This window comes from Anolis carolinensis, chromosome 5, assembly GCF_035594765.1.
Source record: "Anolis carolinensis isolate JA03-04 chromosome 5, rAnoCar3.1.pri, whole genome shotgun sequence".
NCBI lineage: Eukaryota > Metazoa > Chordata > Lepidosauria > Squamata > Dactyloidae > Anolis > Anolis carolinensis.
This window is the reverse complement of record NC_085845.1, coordinates 28,179,173-28,205,853: the sequence shown is the minus strand read 5'-3', so window position 1 is coordinate 28,205,853 and position 26,681 is coordinate 28,179,173. Positions and strand designations below refer to the sequence as shown.

The 26,681-nt window shown below is 38.4% G+C and overlaps 2 protein-coding genes across 4 annotated transcripts in view; both read right to left on the bottom strand.

Moving 5' to 3' along the window:
- Window positions 1–4,433, bottom strand: part of LOC100557193 (cytochrome P450 2U1) — a 31,232-nt gene extending 26,799 nt beyond the window's left edge. The window contains exon 1 of the mRNA XM_062982803.1: window positions 3,840–4,433. Within this exon, the coding sequence (XP_062838873.1) occupies window positions 3,840–4,305 (466 nt within the window). The 5' untranslated portion in view covers window positions 4,306–4,433. The remainder of the gene's footprint in view (window positions 1–3,839) is intronic.
- Window positions 4,434–15,437: 11,004 nt separating this feature from the next.
- sgms2 (sphingomyelin synthase 2) overlaps window positions 15,438–26,681 on the bottom strand; it is a 46,572-nt gene continuing 35,328 nt past the window's right edge. For all 3 annotated transcript variants that reach the window (XM_008119353.3, XM_062982804.1, XM_003226504.4), the window contains 4 exons: window positions 26,086–26,203; window positions 25,810–25,963; window positions 22,168–22,334; window positions 15,438–19,983 (listed from right to left, as the gene is read on the bottom strand). In XM_008119353.3, coding sequence (XP_008117560.1) covers window positions 19,780–19,983; window positions 22,168–22,334; window positions 25,810–25,963; window positions 26,086–26,203 — 643 coding nt within the window. In that variant the 3' untranslated portion in view covers window positions 15,438–19,779. The remainder of the gene's footprint in view (window positions 19,984–22,167; window positions 22,335–25,809; window positions 25,964–26,085; window positions 26,204–26,681) is intronic.

Here is a 26,681-nt window from a genome sequence, read left to right as displayed (position 1 = left end):
ATGATAAGGTGACCAGCAACTTTTTCAGAGGAGTATCTGCACCTGGGCTTTCAGCACCACCTACCTGGTCTTCCAGATGTTTTGGATTGCATCCATTAATTGAGTTTGATGCCACTTTCACTACCATGGTTCAATGCTATAGAACTATGGGCAGAGAAGACGCAAGATCTTATCAAACTGCACTCCCAGAAATCCACAGCATTGAGCCAGGGCAGTTCAAGTGATGTCAAAGCTGCCTTAATTATACAATGTAGACATACCTTGGTGTAACTCTTACTATGTTTAAGGGAAATGTGACTTCCAACTAACTTCAGCCTATAGCTAGGGTTATAATATTTGGCATATCTTCAAAAGCAAATCGAATCAAGGGAAGTTTCTGGTGTACAGTTGTTTTTTATTGGAAATGACAACCTTCTTTAAGCCTTCTGGTATGAAGCCTTCTTTCCTAGCTCTATATTTTCCTGAGAAGTTATGGGAGGGGCTGCAGACCACATGATCTGCTCTGGGACAATCACAGAGCACAGACCTCTTTAGACTTTGGGACTGCTCAGATTGCAAACTTGCAAACATTTGCCTGTTTATTAGAAGAGAGATGTTCTGACCGGATAGCACAGAAACCTATCTGTAACCACGGCTGTAACCAAGGGGGGGGGGGGGGTTAAGGGTTCTAACCCCACCCCCTGAAACCTGGTTTATTCATGAATTTAACTGGTTAACCAATTTATAAGTAAACCAAGATTTTATTTTTAACCTGACACATTTCAGGTGAACTTTTAAAAAACCCCTCTGGCTACGGCCCTGTCTGTAACTGACTGATAAGTTGTGTAGATGTGTATGCTGAACACATGAAGGTTGTGAGTAAACCAAATATGTTATTTTTTTTACCTGTCTACTTTATTTTGTCTCTTGAGTGCATAATATAAACAAGCTGTTTTATGAGAGAGCAGATGTATTTTTGGGCACTGACAAACACTAAAGAACTGCTACCGTGTTTTCTGGAAAATAAAACATTGTCTTATATTTATCTTTCCTATGGTTTATTTTCATGGGATGTCTTATTTTTATTAAATATGGTACAACAATCTGCATTTACGGGATGATCTCTCTGGGCTCAGTAGCAGACTGCTTGCTGAAGCTTTCCCCCTATCCCCTAGTGTTAATGTGGGGTGAGATAGATCCACAGACTGTTGCTGGTTGGTGCTGGGTGAGAGAGACCCACAGTGCTGTGTAAAACGGCAGCCACAGCTTTACTTCTTCCCCCTGAAGACACACAATACCTAAAGCAGAGTGTCCTTCTCACTTCACTGAGACTTTTACTTTCACTTTCTTTGTCTCCCTCTATGCCTCAGCTTGCTGCACGCACAGAACTACCGGGACCTGACAGGGGTAGCTGACCTTGTACACTGCATAGCCACGCCTATCACTATGTCTTATTTTTGGGGTATGGCTTATATTGTGCAAATGCTTAGAAATCCTGCTATGGCTTATTTTATGGGTATGTCTTATTTTTGGGAAAATTATATTTTTTATGCATTGGTATATTCTCTGTTTCCAAACAGATCAAAGACAACAGGTCATTCAGTCTAACAACTGTAGTCAATTGCCTTGCATAATTCCCTTTGGTTGTATACCATTTGAGAAGATGCTACTCAGATGGGTTTTTGGCTCTTCTCTAAAAATGTTATGATCTCTAAAAGGTCAGCTTTCCTAAAATGGTATAAGGCGGATATTGTTAGGAAAACAAGGGGCACATTTATACTGCAGCTGCCATGGCTCAAGGCTAAAGAATGACAGGAATTGCAGTTTGACAATCCTTTTTCGTCTTCTCTGCTTAAAGAACGGGTGCCTCGCTAATGACACCAAATGAATTTATTTATTTATTTGCAGTATTTATATTCCACCGTTCTCACCCTGAAGGGGACTCAGGGCGGATCACGTTGCACACATATAAGGCAAACATTCAATGCCATAACATAGAACAGAGACAGACGCAGGCAAGGGCTGGCCTCGAACTCATGACCTCTTGGTCAGAGTGATTTGTTGCAGCTGGCTGCTAACCAGCCTGCGCCACTGCCCGGCAATTTATGGAATCAATGTGCAGTGCCGAAGGATCCCATTGGATTGAGAAGTTGGCAGTTAAAGCAGTATCAAATGGCATTCACTGTGCAGAGTAGATGCACACGCGAGTACACATTCTGCCTTGGTCAGACCACACCTGGAATCACTCTGTGTCTAGCTCTGGGCTTCGCAATTGAGGGAAAATGTTGGCAAGCTGGAATGTGTCCAGAGGAGGGCGACTAAAATGATCAAGGGTCTGGAGAACAAGCCCTATGAGGAGCGGCTTAAAGAGCTGGGCATGTTTAGCCTACAGAAGAGAAGGCTGAGAGGGGACATGATGAGGGCCATGTGTAAATACAGCAGAGTCTCACTTATCCAACACTCGCTTATCCAACGTTCTGGATTACCCAATGCATTTTTGTTGTTAATGTTTTCAATACATCGTGATATTTTGGTGCTAAATTAGTAAATACAGTAATTACTACATAGCATTCCTGCGTATTGAACTACTTTTTCTGTCAAATTTGTTGTATAACATGAAGTTTTGGTGCTTAATTGTAAAATCATAACCAAATTTGATGTTCAATAGGCTTTTCCTTAATCCCTCTTTGTTATCCAACATATTCGCTTATCCAAGCTTCTGCCGGCCCATTTAGCTTGGATAAGTGAGACTCTACTATATTAATTACTACATAGCATTACTGCGTATTGAACTACTTTTTCTGTCAAATTTGTTGTATAACATGATGCTTTGGTGCTTAATTTGTAAAATCATAACCTAATTTGATGTCTAATAGGCTTTTCCTTAATGCCTCCTTATTATCCAACATATAATTTTATGTTTGAAATGTATATTTTTAATTCATAATGTATTTTAATAGTTTTAACTGTTTTATGTGCTGTTTTATATTGGTTTATATGGGAATCTAATTGTTGCCACTGTTGTAAGCCGCCCTGAGTCCCTTCGGGTGAGAAGGGCGGGATATAAATGTGAGAAATAAATAAATAAATAAATTTCCTTATCCAACATTCTGATGGCCCTTTTATGTTGGATAAGTGAGGCTCTAGTGTATGTGAAGGGGAGGGAGTCATAGGGAGGAGAGAGAAAGCTGGAGACTTGGATGCGGAACAATGGCTTCAAACTACAGGAAACTGAACATTAGGAAGAACTTCCTCACTGTGAGTTCACTGTTTCAGCAGTGGAACTCTCTGCCTGTAGTGTGGCGGAGGCTCCTTTTTTGGAGGCTTTTAAGCAGAGGCTGGATGGCCATCTGTCGAGGGTGCTTTGAACGCGATTTCCTGCTTCTTGGCAGGGGATTGGACTGGATGGCCCATGAGATCTCTTCCAACTCTACTATTCTATGACTCTATGAACTTCCTCACTGTGAGTTCAGTTTCAGCAGTGGAACTCTCTGCCTTGTGGTGTGGCGGAGGCTCCTTTTTTGGAGGCTTTTAAGCAGAGGCTAGATAGCCATCTGTCGGGGGTGCTTTGAACGAGATTTCCTGCTTCTTGGCAGGGGATTGGACTGGATGGCCCATGAGGTCTCTTCCAACTCTACTATTCTATGACTCTATGAACTTCCTCCTCACTGTGAGTTCACTGTTTCAGCAGTGGAACTCTCTGCCTTGTAGTGTGGCGGAGGCTCCTTTTTTGGAGGCTTTTAAGCAGAGGCTGGATGGCCATCTGTCGGGGGTGCTTTGAATGCGATTTTCGGTCTTCTTGGCCGAATGGGGTTGGACTGGATGGGCCCCGAGGTCTCCTCCAACCCTGCAATGCTCACCCATCTTCTTGGTGAGGAGGGCCACGAGGGGGATGCTGGGCCGGTCGCTGAAGACCTCGGCCTGGTTGACGAGGGCGTCGCGGACGGTGTCGAAGTCGCTGAGGACGATGATGGGGCGGCTGCCGACGAAGAGGCTGAAGAGGTTGCCGTAGGCCCGGCCCAGCTCGGTGAGGAGGAGGTGCGGGGCGAGGGGGCGCTGGAAGCGCTGCAGGGACTTCCTGAAGCTGGTGCTGGAGGAGGAGGAGGCGCCCATCATGGCCAGCTTGTTCCGCAGCACCTCGGGCAGCCCCGCGACGGCCAGGTTGCCCACCAGCGGCCAGGGCTTGGGGCCCGGAGGGAGGCCTCGCGGCGCCCGGCGGCACAGCAGCCACCACAGCGCCAGCACCAGCGCCGCGCCCGCCAGCAGCGCCGAGCCCAGCGCGGAGGAGGAAGACGGCGCCTCCCGCAGCGGCTCCGAGCCCTCCATGGCTCCTTCTTCCCCGTTATGCCCGCAGGAGAAAGAGAGAGAAAGAGCAAAGCGGGAAGGCGCAGGGAAACCCTTCCCCGCCGCTGCTACATTCTTGCTACATTGGCAGCAGCGTGGCCTCTGATTGGATGCCCAGCCGAGAGGGCGGAGCGATTAGAACGCTGATGAACCAAAACAGCTTTTTTTTTGGGAGGGGGGGGGGGGAGAGGGAGAACCTTCGGTAGGCGTGACGTCACGATGCAAAGGGTTTCCCTGACTCCGGGAGGGAAGGAGGGGGTCGCTCCATCGCTGCAGCTCACCTTCTGGCTATAGAGGTGCATCTCTCTCAGGCATGGGCAAACTTCGGCCCTCCCGGCGTTTTGGACTCCAATTCCCACAATTCCTAACAGCCGGTAGGCTGTTAGGAATTGTGGGAGTTGGAGTCCAAAACGCCGGGAGGGCCGAAGTTTGCCGATAGTTTAAATCCACTTGAATTGCACTGTGTAACATGAATGTCCGGCCCCTGGTGGTGGCGCAGTGTGTTAAAGTGCTGAGCTGCTGAACTTGCAGACCGAAAGGTCCCAGGTTTAAATCCCCGGAGCGGAATGAGCACCAGCTCCTGCCAACCTAGCAGTTCAAAAACATGCCAATGTGAGTAGATCAATAGGTACTGCTCCGGCGGGAAGTCATGACGGCCACATGACCTTGGAGGTGTCTACAGGCAACGCCGGCTCTTCGGCTTTGACATGGAAATGAGCATCAACCCCCAGAGTCAGACATGACTGGACTTAACATCAGGGGAAACCTTTATCTTTATCTCAGACATGGGCAAACTTCGGCCCTCTTAGCGTTTTGGACTCCCAACTCCCACAATTCCTAACAGCCGGTAGGAGTTGGAGTCCAAAACGCCGGGAGGGCTGAAGTTTGCCAATCCACTTGAATTGCACTGTGTAACTCGAATGTCAATGTGTAAGGATGGATGCTTGTTTTGTAATTTGTACATATATACAAACAACTGCCGTGGCGCAGCAAGTTAAAGCGCTGAGCTGCTGAACTTGCCGACCGAAAGGTCAGCGGTTCGAATCCAGGGAGTGGTATAAGCTCCTGTCAACCTAGCAGTTCTATGATTAAGGGGTAGTTACTCCTGCCAATCTAGCAGTTCGAAAACATGCCAATGTGAGTAGATCAATAGATACCGCTCTGGCGGGATGGTAACAGTGCTCCGTGCAGTCATAGTGGCCACATGACCTTGGAGGTGTCTATGGACAATGCCGGCTCTTCAGCTTAGAAATGGAGATGAGCACCAACCCCCAGAGTCAGACACGACTAGACTTAATGTCAGGGGAAAACCTTTACCTTTACTTTAGTCAAGAAAAGCATGACCTTGTTAGAAATCGACCCTCTGAACAAGTGATATTCATAAACATTTATATAATGGCACACAGGAAACTCGGCTGTTAAACTGAAGAACCATATCTTTGAACTGTCAAGGACAAAGACATGCCACTACTAAAACATATTTGGCTAGCAGAGGATGGTTGTATCTTTGAAGCTGAAATGGCAGTTGCCCAAAAGATATACACTCCCTTGAAAACCCTTAGTTTAAAATATGCACTCAGAAATAAAAACAGTCTTCTTTGAAAATTAACATATCTTGTTTACTCACAAACATCTAGTATTAATTCGCCATACAGGCACATTTTTAATTAAAGTTCAGTTACAGATAGGATGTAGTTCTCTGTGTGTTGAGTACACAGAGTATCATTTTTAATCAATAGTCCATAGTCCTTAGGTATAATTGTACTCACTGAAGTCCAAACAGCAACATGCATCCACCCCCACTGAGGTCTAATGCAAACATGCATCCACATCCACTGAGGTGTATAGTAGACTGAATACAAAGTGGAGTCCTGAGTCCGAACATGCTCAGTATAATCACACAGGGATGCCGTTTGAACCCACTTGAATTGCACTGTGTAACATGAATGTGAATGTGGAAGGATGGGTGCTCGTTTTGTAATTTGTACATATATCATGTGATTGGGGGTGGGATTTAATTTGTTGTACAAAAATTGATTTATTGCTTATTTTACATAGACTAGGAGAGTTCTTGTTATGTTCGTGCAACACACTGCAGCCAAAACAGTAATGTGTCATGACACAGTTTGGAAAGCCCTGGTCTAGATTATAGGCTTAATGCAGTTTGACACCACTGTCATGGTGCAGTGCTATGGAATCAGAGGGAAGAGCCCTGCAGGTCTTTTAAGTTGAAGAAGCATAGGTTTGTTTTGAATATTAAAGCACTAAGAGTCATTTTGAAACAGAGTCAATTTTCTAGAAATGTGTTGGGGTCTCTTTATTTCCAAGTCTTCATAAGAGGCTGGACAGCTCCCTGCTGGGAATGCTGTTGCTGGAGTTCCTGCACCGAGCTGAGGATGAACAGGAAGACCTGGAGGACTCTCCATTCTACAGCCATCCCTCCACCTTGCGGTTTTGATTTTTGTGAACTTGATTTATAAAAGTGTTCTCTTGAGGAATCTCTAGGTCACAGCTTTCCAGACGTTCTATGTTGGTGACATGCTTTTTAGACATGCATCTTTTCACAGCATGGTATTTCAGTTTTATTAGCAAGCCAGAAATTAAACCAACCCCTTAGAAGAGTTGCATGCAATATATATTATATAATTGTATATAATATATTTAAATTTCATATACTGTATAAACAAAGTGGAAAATTTACCTTTATACTTCTGATGTACTGCAGTTGATTTCTGTGTTGTTTCCTGTACAGCTGCTCCATGTGGTTCTTCACAAACATAGTTGTTAACAGATTTTCTTGTCTTAATTAGAAACTTACCATTTTAGTGGTATTTACTGCTCAAACAACAAACTATGCAAATTATAAAAGTTATAGTTAATGGAAGGAGGGTTGGACTAGATGCCCTTTGGGGATCCCAATGCTAGTAAAGTATAGACTGCCTGGGGCCCCAGTGGAATCTCTATCTTTTGATTTTTTAAAAATTGAGGCTGGATGGCCATCTGTCAGGAGGGCTTTGACTGTGTCTTCCTGCCAGACAGCTTTGGTTTAGGGGGCAGAGCCTTTTTTAGGCAGCATACCTGTGGACTGCAGGCAACACACTATAATAATCATCATCATCATCCAGCATATGTATCGTTTGCTGTGTCATACTCTGTCTTTGTGTCAATAATAATAATAATAATAATAATAATAATAATAATAATAATAATAATAATAATAATAATACTTTATTTATATTCCACCCTATCTCCCCAAGGGGACTCAGGGTGCATCACAACACAAATACACAGCAAACATTCAATGCCATTTTGGACAGATAGAACAGAACAGAACACACAGGAAGTATGTTGTGTTTGAAGTCCAGCTTCGGTGCCTTAGAGGTTGTGCTCAGAGGTTATGCCTTGGAGGTTGTGCTCGGATTCAACACCAGGGGGGTGCTATTGCTCCATTCTCTATGACGAAGAGCCATCAGGACTTCCTCCTTCCTTTCAGTCACCGGTCACCGGCATTTTATGTTGTCATAAAATATCTCCCCTGCTAAATTAGAGGTACCTAATTTCTCTACTTACAGCTCAGATGTTTTTGAACTGCTTAGGTAAATAGTGAGCAGGGCTTGACAGTCGAGTGCTCACCTTGACCGGGCTTTGAACTCGCCACCTTTCAGTTGGAAGATCTTATTACTGCTTATTAGCAGCTGAGCTACAGCACAGCCCTAGTGTGTCCCATTACACACTGTTTGGAAAACTCTGCTCTAGGTACTCCAGCGTGGCTCTAATGTCAACTTCCTTCAGCCATGCTGAGGTTTCTAAAGAAAACACGTCCCAAAGAATCTCTATGTCTTCCAGTGAGATTCTGAGAACAATTTCTAGTGGAGGTTGACCATAGAGTCATCATGGAAGACATAGAAATTCCTAGAGAACTAGAAAAAAGTAACAATGTTATTTGTGGTTTTTCACTTTCATGGGGGTCCTGTTCCCCTAACTCTAGAGAATGTGGAGGACTGACTGTATATTTGTTATACCACTTCTGGGGGGCAGGTCAGGTAGGGGTCATAACTTTCAATATGTCTAAATATTATATCTATAAATCTAAAAGTAGATGCAGACCTGCAACTTGCAGTTCCTCCACCATCAACTGTGTTCCCCTCCCTAAAGTCTGTGCCATCTCCATTTCATGAAGAAGCCAGTGAACCTCGGAAGCTACCCCCCCCCCCTTTCTGATTGGCTTAACAAAGATAACACCAATGAGTATTGTGAATTTTGTTAAATGGTCACCAGAGCTACTCCTGCACTTTCTAGACCAGAGTTTGGAAGTAAACCTTAGACTTAGGGTGCATCTACAGTGTAGAATTAATGCAGTTTGATACCACTTTAATTGCCATGGTTAAAAGCTATGAAATCATGAGAATGGTAGTTTGGTGAGACATCACTATTTGGCAGAGAAGGCTAAAGACCGTGAAAAACTACAGCTACCATGATGCTGTAACATTGAGCCATGGCAGTTAAAGTGGTGTCAAACTGCATTAATTCTACACAGTAGCTGCACTCTTTATCTCTTTTGAGAAAAAAAAAACTAGCAAAGGGTACTGATTTGAATAGAGAACCCAGGCCAGTTTTGTGCAAAAAGTGTTATCTCCAGTGTTGTTTATGGATCAAGGCTATGCCTGTTTTTCTCCAAATAAAACCAGTCAAGGTTAAGCCACTTGTTTTAACATGTGCTACCATCATGAGCCCCCATGAGATATGTGCTATCTTACATTATATGGCCAAAGTAATTGTACCAAATCTTCAGAGAAATAAACATTCACAGTGACTTTGCATTATATGGTAGTTCCCCATTTCTAGATATGTCTCTTCTGCTAATTCCTACAAATTAAACAAATTAAAGTTTGTTGCCCTTGTTTTGCACTAGGTAGGCAAGGTATAAATAGAAGTTTTCTAGTGCAGACATATAGTTTTATAAACAAACTGAAGGAAAAAGGGACCAAGAATAACAAGGAATTAACAATAATACAAAATATTATACTCTACAAGAATCATGTTTCTTACAGAGGCACTTTATTTTGTCACATGGATTTGCAATGCAGTTATTTCAGAAGGTGACAAAAGTTAACATACTGCTAGTGATGGTAAGTGTACATAAAGTTTCCAAATTACAAATTCAGGTACATAAGGTTTGCTAGACTTATTATAATTTGGAACAAAATGGAAGTTTACATTTTTAAAAGTCCACCTCAAGTTAGAATACTTGAGATGAATGCCCACGGGACACAGATCACATTTGCAAAAGCATGCCTATTATGTATGGTATTAAGAAAGCAAAAAATATTCTTGTTTTGGTAACTAAGCAAGACACTTTGCTTCTAGTTTTGTTTTTATGAATTGCAATGAAGATCTGCTACTTCTACTGGGGTTTTTCCCAACTCTCTGGGAGATTATAGGTATTTGATACAGATGCTATTGCTATGTCAACTCCTGGAAACTAGGACGGCCTAGGGGCGTGTCTATGCTGTAGAATTAATGCAGTTTGACACCACTTTAAATCCAAAGACTTAATGCTAAGGAATGCTGAGAGTTTTGATCTGGGAAGTCAAAGAAAGCTTGATTTGGCTTAGTTGCATTCACTGACAGTATGCTTGAATCCTCACCACAGGAGAATGTGTTTAATCTTAAATGCTATGCTTTACATTAAATAATACTTTGTTTATGGGGTTTTCTTTATGCTTAACATAGTAATTATTTCATGTTGGGGATGAATGGCCAATTCTTTTTTTTATTATTATGGGTCCCAAAGGTAGTTATATTCCAATACAGGAAAACAAACATCCAACTTACAAACAACTCATAGTTACAAATGGCGGTGAGACAACAGGAAGTGAGGGAAATCTACCTCAGGAAGGGAAATTCACTCCTGAAAGAGTTATCATAAGGAAAGAGGGTCTCCCCTGAAGCCTTCTCACCAATCCTTGTTTCCACAACAAGCCAAAGTTTTCAAAATCCAATTGTCACAGGGATAGAAAGTGAGGTGAAATTTTCTGAATAGGAACAGACATATTTTCTAAAGGAGATATCATTATGCATCATAACAAGAATAAAGGTCCCATCTCTAGACACACACCCATGCTGAAGGTTCTTAATTTTTGTCACACATTTTGCTGTGCATCATGTCAATGTTGTTGTTATGCAAATGCACAATTTGTCCAATTATGATGTTTTCAAGATTTTGCACCAGTTTTTCCTGAGACAACCTGCAATATATCTAACCTCTTCTCTTTCTGGGATACCTGTTTTAGGTTTAAAAAACAAACAAACACCCTATTGCTCTATCACTCCACACATAAGGGAGTTATACTGAGAACATGATAAGCATATCTTATCTGGAATTCCAAAATACTGTCCTCAAGTGTGGCTGGGATAGTGACATCTTTGTTTCTAACAGTTCAATGTACATAAATTTGGTTTTGTGCACCAAATTATTTTAAAAAATATTGTGTATAAAATTACCTTCAAGACATTGCGCTTAAGCTGTAAAAGAAACATAAATGAATTTTGTTTAGACTTAGTTCCCATCTTGAAGACCTCATTATGTTTATGCAAATACAGATATTCCAAAATCTAAAAAATAGCCACCCCAAAATTCAAAACAGTTCTGGTTCCAAACAATTTGGATAAGGGATAATCAACCTGTATAAGGAACAGCTGTAGTGGCTTTCCAGGAGCATCTGTTTGCTTTAAGCAAATAGACCACTGGGGAAAATGATGATAATTATATTTCTATGTCCTTTTTTTCTCTTAAAAGAGACTCAAAACAGCGATTCAACCAAAATGTCATTGATTCCAAAATGAAGAACATATATATTGTATATCCAAGTGCAGATTAAAGGGATTATGAAAATTAGTTTTTGATCACTAGTTCTTCGCTAATCTCTCTACAGGATTCACTATCAATTTCACTCAAATTATCTTGCACCAGTCTTATATATTCTAATTTTACAGTCGTCCCTCTGCATTTGCCGTTCTAACTTTTGTGGATTTGATTATTCATAGATTCGGTTTAAAATGTGCTGAAGGACCTAGAGACTTCTAGAGAGAACACCCTCTAGGTCCTCCTGTGCAATTCTATGTTCAGCTTCCAGTGGAAATGCCTAGAGAGGTGTCCTCAGGTAAAAATAGTAAGATTTCTGAAGCAAATTGGGAGGGGGGAAGTACATGGGGGAGGGTGCTGGGGTAATTTGATCTGCTTATGGTGTTTATTCCAGTGATAGAAATACACCACAGGGCATACTATTTTATTCAAAACTGATTATGGGAGTCAAGACATGACAACATTTTTCATGCACTTCTGTTATGTTATTAAAAGGAAATTTGATGAAATGTTACAACTATCTCATATCCCATGTACTATGAAAGCATGGGACACAAGGGCATTTCTATGGTTAGGATCACTGATATTATTTTTCATTTTTAATATTTTCTTCAGAAGATTTTCTCTAAATTTTTGTAAAATTATGCAGTTACAGCACCTTCCTCATATAACTGAAATTGCATTATAACATTATCTTCCTGCTATACCGTAAATTAGAGGGAATATCCATCTTTATTCTGACTACTGTAAGGACAGAATGAGGATAGTAATCCATCTTGCACTGTATTTTCTACAAGAGCAGCTCTCTAGGATTTCAGGCAGAGGTCACTCTTTCCTTGCTGCAGAGGAGCATTGCAAAGGAACTGAAACTAACAGAACATTTAATGCTAAAGACTTAAAATGGCCACTTTCTTTTCCACAAGGCTTTACATCAGGCATGGGCAAACTTCGGCCCTCCAGGTGTTTTGGATTTCAGTTCCCACAATTTGCAACAGCTGGTTGGCTGTTAGGAATTGTGGGAGTTGAAGTCTAAAACACATGCAGGGCTGAAGTTTCCCCTTGCCTGGTCTACATTCTTAGGTGATCCCAGTAGAGAATTCTCAGGATCAAAGTAGAGGAAAGTTGTAATCAATTATATCTGTTAAGTTCAAAGCTGCTGCAGGTTTAAATTGCCTTCATACTATTTACTAATATCAGAAACTGTCTCCTAAGGAAGAAAATTCCCAGCACCATTTCCTGATTCCTCTTCCTTCTCATAGTTGCTCTGGGCCAGCAGAAAAAAGAATATATGAATCTATGGGCAATCTAGTACACTGTTTCTTAAACGGTGGATCCTGACTTAACTTAAATGTTGGGGTGACGAAAAATTGGCAACAACCTTTTTTTTTAATGCCACCCATTTACACAAATCTGTTAGCAATAACATACAGTGTTTACAATGGTCTCTGCAGAAAATGTTTTAGCTGTACTCCACAAAAAGGAAAATCAACCTGTTTACCAAGTCTTGATTTATTTCAAATGCATGTTTCATTGTTATACCTATTTTATATATGTCTGGGGTCACGTAGAAGATTATTGGGCAGAAAGGGGTAACAAGTGGAAAAAGTTTAAGAAGTCCTGATTTAGTACCTTGCCAGAGTACAGTTCATAGGCTTTCTTTTCTTTGAAGGGGGCTTGCTGCAATCCCCTCCTCAAAAAGCCCAGTATAAAATTCATCTAAGATTTTGGAGTTATTCTTCTTCAAGTTGTTGCTTATGCTAAACCTGGACTTGGCTAAATTGTCAGAAAATTTATACACACTCAATTATGGCTGAAATTGATTTGAAATAGAAAGAGATCACTGCTTCTAGTAATCAGAGTTTTGAAAATTCAATGTTTCAGCCTTTGAATGCTTGGTGCCTACCAAGGCCAGATTTAGGTAGTTGGGTCCAAGCAGAGTTTCCTTCTGTCCACATGTGTGAGCTGTTTCAATGCAAGGCTGGCTTTGCACCTAGAAGGATCTTGGTTGGCAGTGCTATCAAGCCAAGAAGAGCCATGTTTGGGTCAGAATCAGCCCCTTTACAGCTTGAAGGAAGAAATGGCTGCTTGCTCCAACCTCAGCTGGAATGCATACCCTTCAACTGTAGGCCACCAAACCAAAAAGGTGGTAGATGATGCTTTTCAGAAACAAATCTTGGAAATGTCAGATACCAGAATTAGTCATCATGAGGAATTTCAGTTTCCCAGATATTTGCCGAGAGACTAATTCTGCTAAGCATTTAAACAAGGCTCTCCAAATTACTGGTGTACTTTGTAGATAATTTCATATTTTGAAAGGCAGAAGAAGGAACAAGGTGATCAGCAATTGTAGACTGGAATCAAAGTAGTTGGCAAACATTACTATGTAATGCTAGAATTTGTGATTGTTTGACAGCAGAAGGAAGAGTATAATCAAACATGGACCTTGTATTTTAGGAAAGCTGATGTTAACTACAGTAGTTCTCTGGAATCCCAGAGTTTGACATGCTAAAGGAAAAAGACACCCAGCAAGGGTGAGAGTTATTGAAGGATTCCAAAAAACACAATCACAAACAATCCTATAAAAAAGTGGGAAAAGCCAGTGTGAGTGCATAGCAAACTGAAAAAAGAAAAGAAAAAGGGATTATGCATATCGAAAGGACAGCTCACCAGAGTACAGAGGTGTAGTTCAAGCTCAGAATGAGCCAAGATTGGATAGGCAAGCAAGGAGCAACAAAAAGCTTTTTTCCAGATATATTTGAGGCAAAAGAACGATGAAGGAGACAGTGGGGTTATTGTTCAACAAGGATGGCAAAATGCTAACAAATCACAACAAAAGGGAGGAATAGCTCAGTAACTATTTTAATTCGATTTTCTCCCCCTAAAAAGAAGAAATACTATGTTTGGTTTTGGGTACTTAATTTTAAAAATAATATAGACATATTGAAGTAGGTTCAAAGAAGGGCAACGAAGCGGATAAGAGGTATGGAAAATGAAACATATGATAAAAGGTTGGAGGATCTTGGCATGTTCATTTGGTAAAGTGAAAGCTGAGCAGCTGACATAACTGTACTCTTTAAGCACCTTAAGAGCTTTCACAGTGAGGAGGGGACAAGATTGTTCTCTATTACCTAAAATGGTAGGGTCAGGTTGGTAGGATCAGGTTGAATGGTTTTACGTTACAGGAGAATAGATTTTAATTAAACATTAGAAGGGATGTCTTAAGAATAAGAGAGGTTTGGCAATGGAACCAAATGACCAGAAATATGGTGAGCTCTCCTATGGATGTCTTCAGAAAGATGCTTTTGCTGGAGATTTCGCATTGAGAAAGGGGTAGGTTTATTAAGCCCCTCCCATTATGATTTTATTCCATTTCTGGGATACATGCTGGGATACATGTAAACAACATCAGGGTCTGGTCAAAATGGTAAACATTATTAATAAGTAAAAAAAGACAAACTTGGAGAATCTGCACCATTTTCCTTTTTGCTATATCCATATCTCCACTCCAACCAACTGAAATCAAAATACTTTTGCATTCGCCATGCAGCTGGGAAATGGGATCAAGATGGCTCATACATTCTGCCATCCCATAGGGAGGCTGATAGTTATAGTCCCTCTTCCTGGAGTTTTCTACATTCCCTTTTCCAATATCACAGTACAAAAGCTTATTTGTGTATCTGTGTACAGCACCAGCAGCATATTATGCATAACCACTGAAAACTCTTGAACATTTGCTACATCTGCATAATTGATAATGCAGATTTTGATGCTCTGTCAACATACACACACTTACTTCCTCAGGTATAGCTTTTTTAAGTAGCCAAACCAGCTTTTCCTATCAATGTCTGGAAGCAATATATAGATCCCAAGGCTGGACCACAATTACTTGTGTTGTCAAGCAGCTGTGTGTTAAAAATAAAAGCCCTTGACATTTATGTTGCCCAAGATATACATAATAAAATATTTCAGAACTTGTAAAAAAACAATTTAGAACCACATTTCTTATTTAAGAAATGAGATGGTTCTAAATTAGTTAGATGTTTTAGGTCCTGTTGGAATTAATGGGATGAATCAGTCATGATTTAAGTTCCACTGAAGTCAAAAGGAACAATATGCAACTTGCATCAACATAGTATGGATTCACAGTGGGTTTGTTTAAAATGGATGATGGGTTTACAAATTTTACAAATGCAATGCCAATTCACCAGCGACTCACCTTGCATTCCCCCCATAAAATATTACATAAATATATTCATAATATATCTTTATTCTGCTTCCTCCATCAAACCAGAAAGACACATAAAAAGTAGCAATTGTGAAGGCAATGTGGCAATTGAATTTCTCCTAATGGAAAGCATATATGAATAAAGATACAAAGATAAGGCTTTTAAACAAATCTAATCATGAAAGATTAAACTAGTCAGCGCTCAACTACAATGCAATGACACATACATTCAACAAGAGTTAATAGGTACATTGTGCAAAAATTCTACTTGATTTATTCTATATTTTTTTCTATGAACATAGTGAAGATACCTGTTACAAATCAGCTGTATTTGTAAGGTTATTCTGTAAATTTAGCCTCAGTAATTGTGGCGAAAAAGCTTACTACGTACTATACAATGATTGGTCTGCTAAGTTTTATCAACAAGCTGTTAAAAGCCTGTATAGATATGTGTAACACTGAATTGATCTACATGTTTCTTCTTGAAGTCAGTCTTCCAAAACAATTTTCTAGCACTTCAAACAATACTATTTCAAAAGTGTTCTGAGGTACTTCACCAAATCACACAGAAATGTTTTTGGGAAAAAAGAACAGAAACCAAAACATGATTGACAAGTGGCCTCTGTATTGGTACTTGATGGGTGAAAAACTTAGTGCATGTAAAGCATATTTAAGGCAACATAAATGTCACAGAGCTAGGAGAAAACAGTAAGTAATGGCCATGAAAGTGATTCTGAATGTGCTCCATGTTACTTTTATAGGAACATTATCTTCTCTCCCTATGATGGTTATTTTTGTGATTTTAGGCACATCCTTTTCATAATATTCACAAGCTTTTTCCTAGCTTTGCTTATGGCTTGCTTTTGCTTTGATAGCTAAAGGTAGCTTTGTAAGACTAAGAAATAATTTTAATATTTCAAAACTTGTTTATAGATGTAAGATGTAGTTTGTTTAAGTTTTGGGTTCACATGTTATGCTTTTCCCTTAGGATTACTTTCAATTAGGGACTTTGTAATTTCAAAAGCTTTCCTGAAAAATGTGAACATATTTGATAGGAATGTAATATCAGAGATTAGGCCTTCCTAAGTTGTGACCATGTAGTCTAATGCAGCCAACCAGCCAGAATGAACATATTCAAGAACTGTTCTTGCAGACTTTTCAAAAATAAATTTGCAAATGTAAAAGTTACCACAGAGGGAATAAAACAAGGAAGGTAAATTGAAACCTAAATTCAACTGCTTGTACTAACTAAAGCAGACCTATTAAATTAATTGTTGTATAAATCATTTGTGTAAATTCTACCGATATCTACTCTAGCTGGGGATAGCAATTAGATTTCGCTCCATGTATCTATATTTCAACTTGGAAACAATCTAAGTAAGTTCTAAAAATCAGTAATGTTTAAAAACAATACCATAGAACTGTTAGTTCATGTTTCATTAACTTCCTTGTGAAAAACCTTATAAATGGGTCCAGCTTTCTCTGAAACTTTCAGAAGATAAAATGCAATAAGACAAGTGAGTATTTGTATAGCATGGATGGTACTCTTGAATTCAGATAGTATTTTAGATCTTTTTAAACCAAAATCTCTGAATTGTTTTTTTTTTTTCAAGTTTAAAGAAACACGTCGAGGACTTAAGGTAAGAAGCTACATGAGTGTCTACTGAAATTGTACCATTGGGTCAGTGTTCATGCAAAACATAAAATAAGTGTGGATGTCTTTTCCTTCAAACATAATCTTGCAATGCTTTTGAAATGTCCATGTTTCTGTCTAGCTTGGGGGCAGCTTCAAACATGTTTCTTTCTATACCTTTGTTATAGGAAAACTGGTTCCAGGCCAGACATAGACTCTTTTTCACATTTACATGTATTTTGTTACACAGACTGGACTTAAGGTGATCTGAGAAAGGAAGCTGTTGTATAAAAATAGTGCCTAGTACATATTTCTGTCTTCCTATTACATTTCTTTGGACTATGGTCACCACTTTCAATGAAGGAAAAATACAAATACTTGTGCTTTAGTGTTATGTTTTAAAATCAATTTTTTCAATTTATCAGGCACTATATCTCATTCTGTATTTAAAGGTCTGCTTAGCTATTAATGCACAAAAAGGTACAAATGTGCCTAGAACTGGCCTGAGCGCAAGCATGCATCTTATAGTTTTTCTAGAGAAGGTTGACCTATAAAGTAAGAAACGCAAATGGATTGTCACACTTTCGTGTTCAGGTTGCAGTATTGATGTACAGTATTAAAATTTGCTGTTGTCAAAGTGATTTCTGAAAGCTAAATCCCCATTCTCAGTTTTCAGCCAAATTTTCAAAGCAAATTTTCAAATTATCATAACTCTTGAAATGTATTTTTAGCCTTCAAACCATTATTTAACAAAATACAGTAATAGATTAGAGTAAGGCAAATTCAAATAGTTGTTTTTCTGAATGTTGCTTTTACTGAGTTTTTTTAAAAAATAAAAGCATTTGGTAACAAGAAAAATACAGCATATTTAACTGCTAGGTATTATAATGCTAATGGCACTGTTTAATTCCTGTATAAAACAGAAATGAAGTGGGCCATGTCAGCTTTAAAAAAGTTTGGATGCTCCTACATATTAACTTTATAATATAATGAGACACTTCGTCCAAACAAACCACCCTGAAATCAAAACGTTTGCAGATTGGCCACATGACCATTTAATAATAACAGTATTAGGTAATAGTGAAACAAAACCCCTCACACTTATTGCAGTGAATAACCTTGGCACACCAACACAAATCCATGCCAAGAAAAAACAAAAGTAATGTTTATATCCCGCTCAATGTTCAAAAGATTCAGCAAAAATAGTTAACATTTCTTGTTAAGTATTCAAAAATAGGGCAGCCTGTTTACACAAGACTGAAGCTAGCAAACTGAGGGATTCGTGGAAATGTTGCCATTATGCCTCATTTTAATTAACATATTATTTGCTAATGCATGTAAATGTTTGGTCATGTGTGTTATCCATTATAGCAACAGTCACGTGAGAATGCCAACAGTCCTTCAATTAATGACCAAAAGTATAGGAACACCATTGCACAAGAACAATCAGTTAATGGCCATTCATAACTGTAATTCCTTAATTTTGGATGGAATGCATTTTACTGTGCCTCTTCGGTTCTGTGATAAAAAGGCAATTTGAGTTCTCGGAGGTACTCATCAGGAAAACAGGGAGAAAGGATGGTTTTTCCTTTCTCCTTAAGTTCCCCATTCCACATATTAAGCTATTGCAAACATTCACTTGACCCTTCTTGCAACAGATTTGGGAAGGGGGCTACAGTGCCTCCAAAGTCCTTTGTTGAGAGCTGAGGGAAACTAAGAGGATACAACTCATTCAAAACTATTGTGTTACACATGTGAATTCTAACCAGTGGGCTGTATTTTTAGTTGTTATCTGAACAATCGCCAACATTCTCCCGTGACTTCAGCCCTTCCAAATTTTGAGCATTCACAGCAAAGTGGACAGGCTCAAAATATATTATGCACATGCACCACACATTTATGCAAGCTAACTGACCAGCAGAATTTTAAAGTTTTCTTGACTTAACATATATTTTAATAATAAATTAGTTTTCCTCTTGCAGAACTCTGATGACATTAGTAGACATTATTTCTAACCTTCAGCATCATCAGGTAAAATAGGTTTTATTTTCATATATAAAATAACCACTTATTTTTAAAAAAATGTAAAAGTCAATACAGAGCAGAGTATATGGAATCTGTGGTGGAATTACTTGGTCATAATGTATTCATTCATTCCCATAAAAGAGAGTATAAAAAGATCAAGGCTCACTTCTGGTTTCATTAGTCATATATCACAGATCTTGTTGTCACTAGTGAGGATAATACAACCACTGCTTGCTAATTTCTCTCCAATATATACTTAGAGACACCACTACTGTGCCCTGTATCATTTATGATGGTTTTGCTAAACAGGCTCCAGAAATCTGAAGCTGTTATTTTGTTTCGGTGCTTCTGTGGATAAGTGATATTTATGAACAGATGGTGTGATGTGTTCTTTGGCACCTCTTAATCTCATTAGGAAACCACATCCTGGCTTCTCTTCTTAGGAAGTATTGTTTTGGCACCAGAATGTCCACTGAGTACCAGTGTCTACTGACATCTGGGGGTGGGATAGAACTGAACAATATGATTATAAAAACATACTAAGGGATAATTACTTTGTGTGTGTCTACAATTGTCTTTTCTTAGATCAATTGCACAAAGTTTGGTCCACTTCTTCAGTTAACAATCTAGTCATCTTAAGAGCTTTGGTTATAGCACAATGTTTTGGTAGAACAAAAGAGTCAATCCATTTTCTTGCCTTCATTCTCTTCAGGTCGATTTTTCATTGTCCTCTCCTGTTTTTTGAACCCGGGAATATTTTTTACATGAAGACTTGAAACAACTAGGGGGCCAAGATATTGGCCATGAAAAACAACAAGGAACTGAACCTTGGATATTTTTCTCAAAGAAATTGAATATTGGATACCACCACGCTCGAGACAGGAAATTAGTCTGTGATGAAATTTTCAAGTTCTGCAATAAAAGAAGAAAATACATATGTGTCTATGTATCAAGTTACACTTATCATGCAGGACATTCTCACTTTTTTAAAAAAACAGAGACCACCTCCATGTTAATGATCTATATTTGGTCAGACTGATTATTCAATATGATTGTCTTTCTTTCATATTCAAAATTGTTCTCAGCATTATCTTACATTACTTGAAACTTAGAATCCAGAAAAATAAAAATTGGCTAAGTAGGATTCATTACTATTTTTACTACACTCTGCCTCCAAAGAACTTGGAGTGGTAATACAGGGGGTCCCAATGAAGTTCTCCCATCTGGATAATGAGTAAGTCCTAACCTGTGTAATCTCATATAGACACCTTAGGCTTTTTAAAATGTATTGTTTCTACCACAACGTTGCTTATTTTCAGGTTTCATTTGTTTTTGTAAATATGGAAGATACAAATAACAGTGAAAGATTTAAAGTTTTATAACTTACTGTTATTCCACTAACATTTTATGCTGACAGCATTTTTTTAAGACAGGCCTACTCCATAGAATATGATTCTTTAGATTCACTGTTTATGAAGCAACTACACAAGTAATTAAAAACAGTTATTACTCTAAAGAATTCAGGCTAATAGTGAGGGAACTAGCATATGGCTCAGTTTCTCCCACTTGGCTCCTCCTTCATTGTAGGACTAGACTGCCGACCTTCCATTCAAGATTTATTGACTGATAAATGCAAACTGGGAACTTTGGTTTGTTGCTTCAAAAGATGGAATCCTTAAGCCATTCCTCCTGGTAGCAGGAGTAACTGGGAAGCATGCTCATGGATAATGTGTATATATGTGTAATGTGATGGCAATTTTGGGGCCAAAATTATCAATTTTGGTATGACCCGTGGATAAGTCAAAGGTCACTCCATAGAATAAGCACCAACAACAACAACAACAACAACAACAAACAACAACAACTTTATTTTTATTCCACCCTATCTCCCCAAGGGGACTCAGATTGGACTCCAACAACAAAAAGGTAAACATTCAATGCCGGAAATAACCAAGGCCATCCCTAGAGGTTTGCCGTCTCTGGCTCCTACCATTATTTCCCAAAAAGGGCCAGAAGCAGTGCCATGGCGGAGATTGAAAGAATCGGTGCTTCTTTTAAGCTCTTCTGGGATGGATTAAGCTCTTGCCTCTTGGCACTCTATGCAGAGAATAGGACAGTCTCTTATTGGTAAGACTTAAGATACAGTACTCACGCTAACCCATAGATAAGCCAACCCACGTATTTTGGGTTGATTCTTTTGACCAAAAGCTCTAGATGTATACAGAGCTTTTAGTTAGTACTTTCTTCAGTAAGGGTGAAGGCAAATCAGTTTTGATGAAGTGTCGTTTGGACAAAAAAGTGAATTTGATCACATACCCATGGATGATGCCCAGTACCCATGAATCAGATGTAATGTCCTGCAAGGCATGTTAATCATATTTATTTATTTATTTATTTATTTAACATATTTGTATCTTGCCCTTCTCACCTGAAAGGGGACTTACAGCAGGCAGAAATTCGATGCCAATACATATAAATATAAAAATAAAAGAGCCTTTACATAAATAGGACTAGTGAGGGCTTGTGAGACAATGGTGAGAGAGTCATCTTTTACCAGTGTACTGCCTTTTAATAATCTGGACCCACTCTTTAGATTTAAGCCATGTAACCCTTTCAAAAGGAATGTTAGCCATATTAAAGCCATTTTAATGTAATTGTATCTTAATTGCTTTCAGGGCATATGTTGTAATGTTTTACTCATGTTTCAGTTTACTATGTCTTATTGAATTGGTTTTGATTATTTTCATCTCAATGCTTAATTTTTGTTGTTGTAAGTTTACCGTTGTTACTGTGCATTACCTTGTATTATTTAGATGTGTTTGTACTCATCTGAGGCATTGAATGTTCACTTTTTTGTTTTGTGTCTGTAAACCGCCCTAAGGGCCTTCAGGGAGAGGGGGCAGTCTAGAAATAAATAATAATAATAATAATAATAATAATAATAATAATAATAATAATAATTATTATTATTATTATTATTATGTGGGAAATGCCCCAAAGTCTCATTTTCCTCAGAAATATCTATAACATTTAAAGAAGTACTAAAGGTATCAATCATCCAACATTTATTTTACAACATACATGTTTGTTACTCACCTTTTCATTAGCCATTGTATGATACCACCAGAAGAGCCTTGTGGTTATGTAGTAAGCAATGACAACATCTACTGTATAATGTTCATGTCCAACTAGAATACAGATTATTCCAGCAACACTCATACACCAGCATATCAAATGATACCACCAGAAGTGACGTGGAGAATCTGTTCAAACAGGAAAGCAAATAAACAAGTTGGAAGTGGGAAATGACAAAACAAATGCACACTCATACTTATTTTACAATAGTAGTGAGCAACTGTATGTAGGCTTGGTTCAGTCCTCCCCTGAAAAACCCTTAGACCACCCCACATCAAGCCTAAATACTTCTGTTTCCCTCTGTTGCATCTCTCAAAATGACAATTACCTTTATGTGTTTTAATGTAACTGGGGACTTTCTGCATGTATTTAGAACAAAACAATTCCAAAAACCATGCTATTAAAACCTGGGGGGAAGGGTTGGGTGGCATTGGGGAAAAGGGTGGAGAGGCTTCAGCCTGATGAAAACTGGGTTTCAGTTTTGCAGCCTCACTTGCATCTCTGATTTACAGGAATGAGTAACCCTGTGCTCTGAGACCATATTGTGGGCTCAGCAGGCCAAATCCTTTATTGAAAAACAGTAGACACAAATATAGAAGGTTATTCATCTGGTCTGTGTTTGTAATTGGTTGTGGACTTTTGCTGAATCCTGCTCTTGTGCTTGAATTGGTAATTTCTATCCTTCCTGCAGCCTCTTGTTCACCCTAAAAATCTGACCAACCATACTCCTAATCCCAAAAAGTTGGATAGGGGAAGACATTTTTTTCTTCCAATTTCACTTGATAGATAAGATCACAGAGGAAGAAACCAACAGCATTTTGAAATCCTCAAGCATGAAGTCAAAGAATATATCACATTTTTTCATCATTTATACATGGGAGCAAATACTACCAGTACTATATTTTTGACTTTCTTATTCAATCCATGACTAGAGCCTAAATCAATTCCAATTAAAATAGACCCACTGGATCTATGGAAACTTGATTATTCAATCTTCATGTAAACTTCATTGTTTTAATGGATATACTGTTATTAGCACACACAAGTGGATTTGTCCTTATTAAATTAGAAACCACTTCGTTAGAGACTGATTGTTGTTTCTGACTGAAGGCAACACTAAGGGGTTTCTTGGCAAGATTTATCAAAGGGAGGGGGGAGTAGTTGTCAAGGGGGTTCCTCTGAGGCTGACAATGTGTGACTTGCCCAAGATCACCCAGTGGGTTTCCATGGCCAAACAGTGTTTGGACCCATCATGTCCCAGTCATAATCCAATACTGAAACCACTGTACCATACTGATAGTAGCACACAAACTGTAATTTATTTGTGAGGAAGCAAAGACGATACAAAACATTACATTAGCTAATCTTTAATTTCCTTTATCATTTTGAAGGATAATAACATTTGTTCCTTTTTAAAGTTGTTTTGTTCATTGAATGACATCAACATATAAATAAGAAATATGCTACTGTGTTTTATTGCTCATTCCAAAAATAAATTGCAAGTGGGTGCAGGAGGAAGGAAGCTTGTACAAGCGTCTTTGGCCAGAGAGTTAAACATATTGATAAATAGGATTGCGAACAGGAAGCATATTTTATACTGGCAAGATGCCTGTTCAAAGGAAACTAAAGAGCATACTGTACTCGCTTTCAAATAATAGAACAGTACCTGCTCTTGCTTCAACAATGGTTCTATCATCTCGCTAAAAAACACAGACAATCTTTGCTTTGATTAAAAAGCAGCTGTATTCTAATAGGAAATATTTCTATATTACAGAAATTTAAAGGAAAAAAACTTGTGAAGACTGACCATTTTAACCCTATGTCAATAAAATTATTTCTACTTCAATTCTTTGAGTATACAATCAGCCCTCTGCATTTGTGGATTTGACTTTTGCAGATTTGATTATGCATGGATTTTATTAAAATTATTATCTCTCGGAATCTTTAAATCCTCCAATGTGACTGTATGGTCAATGTCTACCAGAAAATGAGTCATGTCGAGAACACCTTTCTTGGAAACTCTAAGTCCTTTAGTACAATCTGGTGGAAGCTGACCATACAGTCATGCTTGAGAAACTAACCCTAGGCGTGTGATCTCTCAGGTAAAGAAAATAGTAATTTTATTATTTGTGGTTTTTAGCTTCTGCGGGGAAGAAGGGGGGGTGATGTCTGTGCCCCTAACCCAGCAAATGTAGGGGGCTGACTTTAATGGCACTTTAATTCAATGAGCCAGACAATCATATTACTTTTCTTTAAAAGTTACACTTTACTTCAAAAATCAATGAACTGCTAAAAGCTTTAGTAGAATTTCATGAAATTCAAAGGCAACGTGCCCCCTTCTTAGAGAATACAAGTTACATGTACATTTTAAAATAACCACATTAGAGAGATAGCTGGAACATCGTGCCAGTCTCAACACATCAAAATTAAATTTAAAAATGTGGTAAAACAGTTTATCAACTATTCATGAATTTCCTCTTGTGTTTCCAATACAACTTGTGTACTGAAACTGAAATTAGAGTATATACATTGCTTTGTTAGAATATCACAGACTAAGCTGAACAGAACTTGATAAAGGCATATAACCAATGCTTATGGGAATCTGCAATAACATACTGAAATTATTTTAACTCATACAGTAGAGTCTCACTTATTCAACACTCGCTTATCCAACATTCTGGATTATCCAACGCATTTTTGTAGTCAATGTTTTCAATATATCGTGATATTTTGGTGCTAAATTCGTAAATACAGTAATTACTACATAGCATTAATGTGTAATGAACTACTTTTTCTGTCAAATTTGTTGTATAACATGATGTTTTGGTGCTTAATTTGTAAAATCATAACCTATTTTGATGTTTAATAGGCTTTTTCTTAATCCCTCTTTATTATCCAACATATTCGCTTATCCAACGTTCTGCGGGCCCATTTATGTTGGATAAGTGAGACTCTACTGTACTTTCACCATGTTTTATACATTCCCTAGCACTATTTTAAACATTCCATAGCACTGTCCATATAATCTATATAATGAGCAAGTATTCTAGCTTTTTAATAGGTTTTTTCCTGCACCACAAACCTAAAATGCTTCTTTAATGTTTTACTTAGTTACTATAAAATCTTTAAGCTACATATGCCTATATTTTTATCCTACTCTTCTGCCTTTAGCTCTGTTCATTGCTGGAATGAAGGCTGCAAGAACTTTTACGCAATTCGTTTGGCCCTTTTGCTAAAAGAGGTCCCCCACTCTTGCATAAAAGCTAATAAAATGTCCTTTCACTTGAGAGAAGTTTACCAGGCAATATTCTTTATATAAATACAAACCTTCCTTTTGGTTGGAATGGAGAAGCACATTTGACTGCTAAACTCTTTCACATGAATGATATGCTATTCAATAAGAGCTGCTTTAATAGATTTTCCTGCAGTGGCCCAGCTAACTGCAATATTTCCAGGTCAGAACAAAAAACTTAAACCTTTAATATGCATATGCATGTTAGACTATATATAAATGAAATACTGAATCGCTTATAAAATCCTTGGGAAATCAATGTTAATGATTTTTCAGACCTATCTGTTGGTTTGTGAACAATGAAAACTTACATTCCTTGATAAACAGGTATGTGAGCGTTAGAATTACAGTATGACCACTGAACAGGAAATCTCCACATAAGATGTGTGAACCTGTTATAGACAGTCCACCGCCGGAAATTAGTCGTAGTATCCGTTGTACTTTAGCTTGAGAATCTCCATTTAACTAGGATTAAAACAAGGGAACAAAACAAGAATAAGCATAAGCTGAAATATATTTTATTATACAAGACATTTCAAGCTAGCCCATTATTAAAACAAAAATTAATTTTATTCACTTATATTTACCTTTGGAGCACACTGAAAGTGCATTCCAGGCACAGGTAAGGTGGTGACATACATAGTAATGCAGCGGTAGAGGTACAAAGTTCCGATTATGAAAAAGAACCTACGTCCTATTATCGATCTGAAGGAAAAGTGTTCAAGACAGAATATTCAGTACTGCAATATAAACACATCTTCATGAAAAGCAGTAATTTTGAGGTTTGACAACAAACACAATTTATCAATTTCTGCGATAAAATAAAAAGGAAAATAGATTTCCAAAGTAACAATAAAGGGAATATATGTAACTAGGTCCATGCTCAGCCAGTCATCCCCTGATTATGTTTCTTTTTAAAGAATGCTATCAGCCTGCTCATACTAATCCCAGTACTGATACAGGGTCCTTTCACTGCTTTCATCCAAGTGGCTGTTTCCCTATTCCAAACTTCATTGTCCATGTTGGATCTCAGCCTGCAGACCTGTAGCCAGCCCAGTAAAAATTATAGTAGGACTTTGCATTTTCAACGTTTGCATCATTTGTATTCATTATCACCCTATGTGCTAAAATCATCTGAAAAAGAGCAAAATTGTGATTACAACTGCTCAGAAAAACCTCTAAT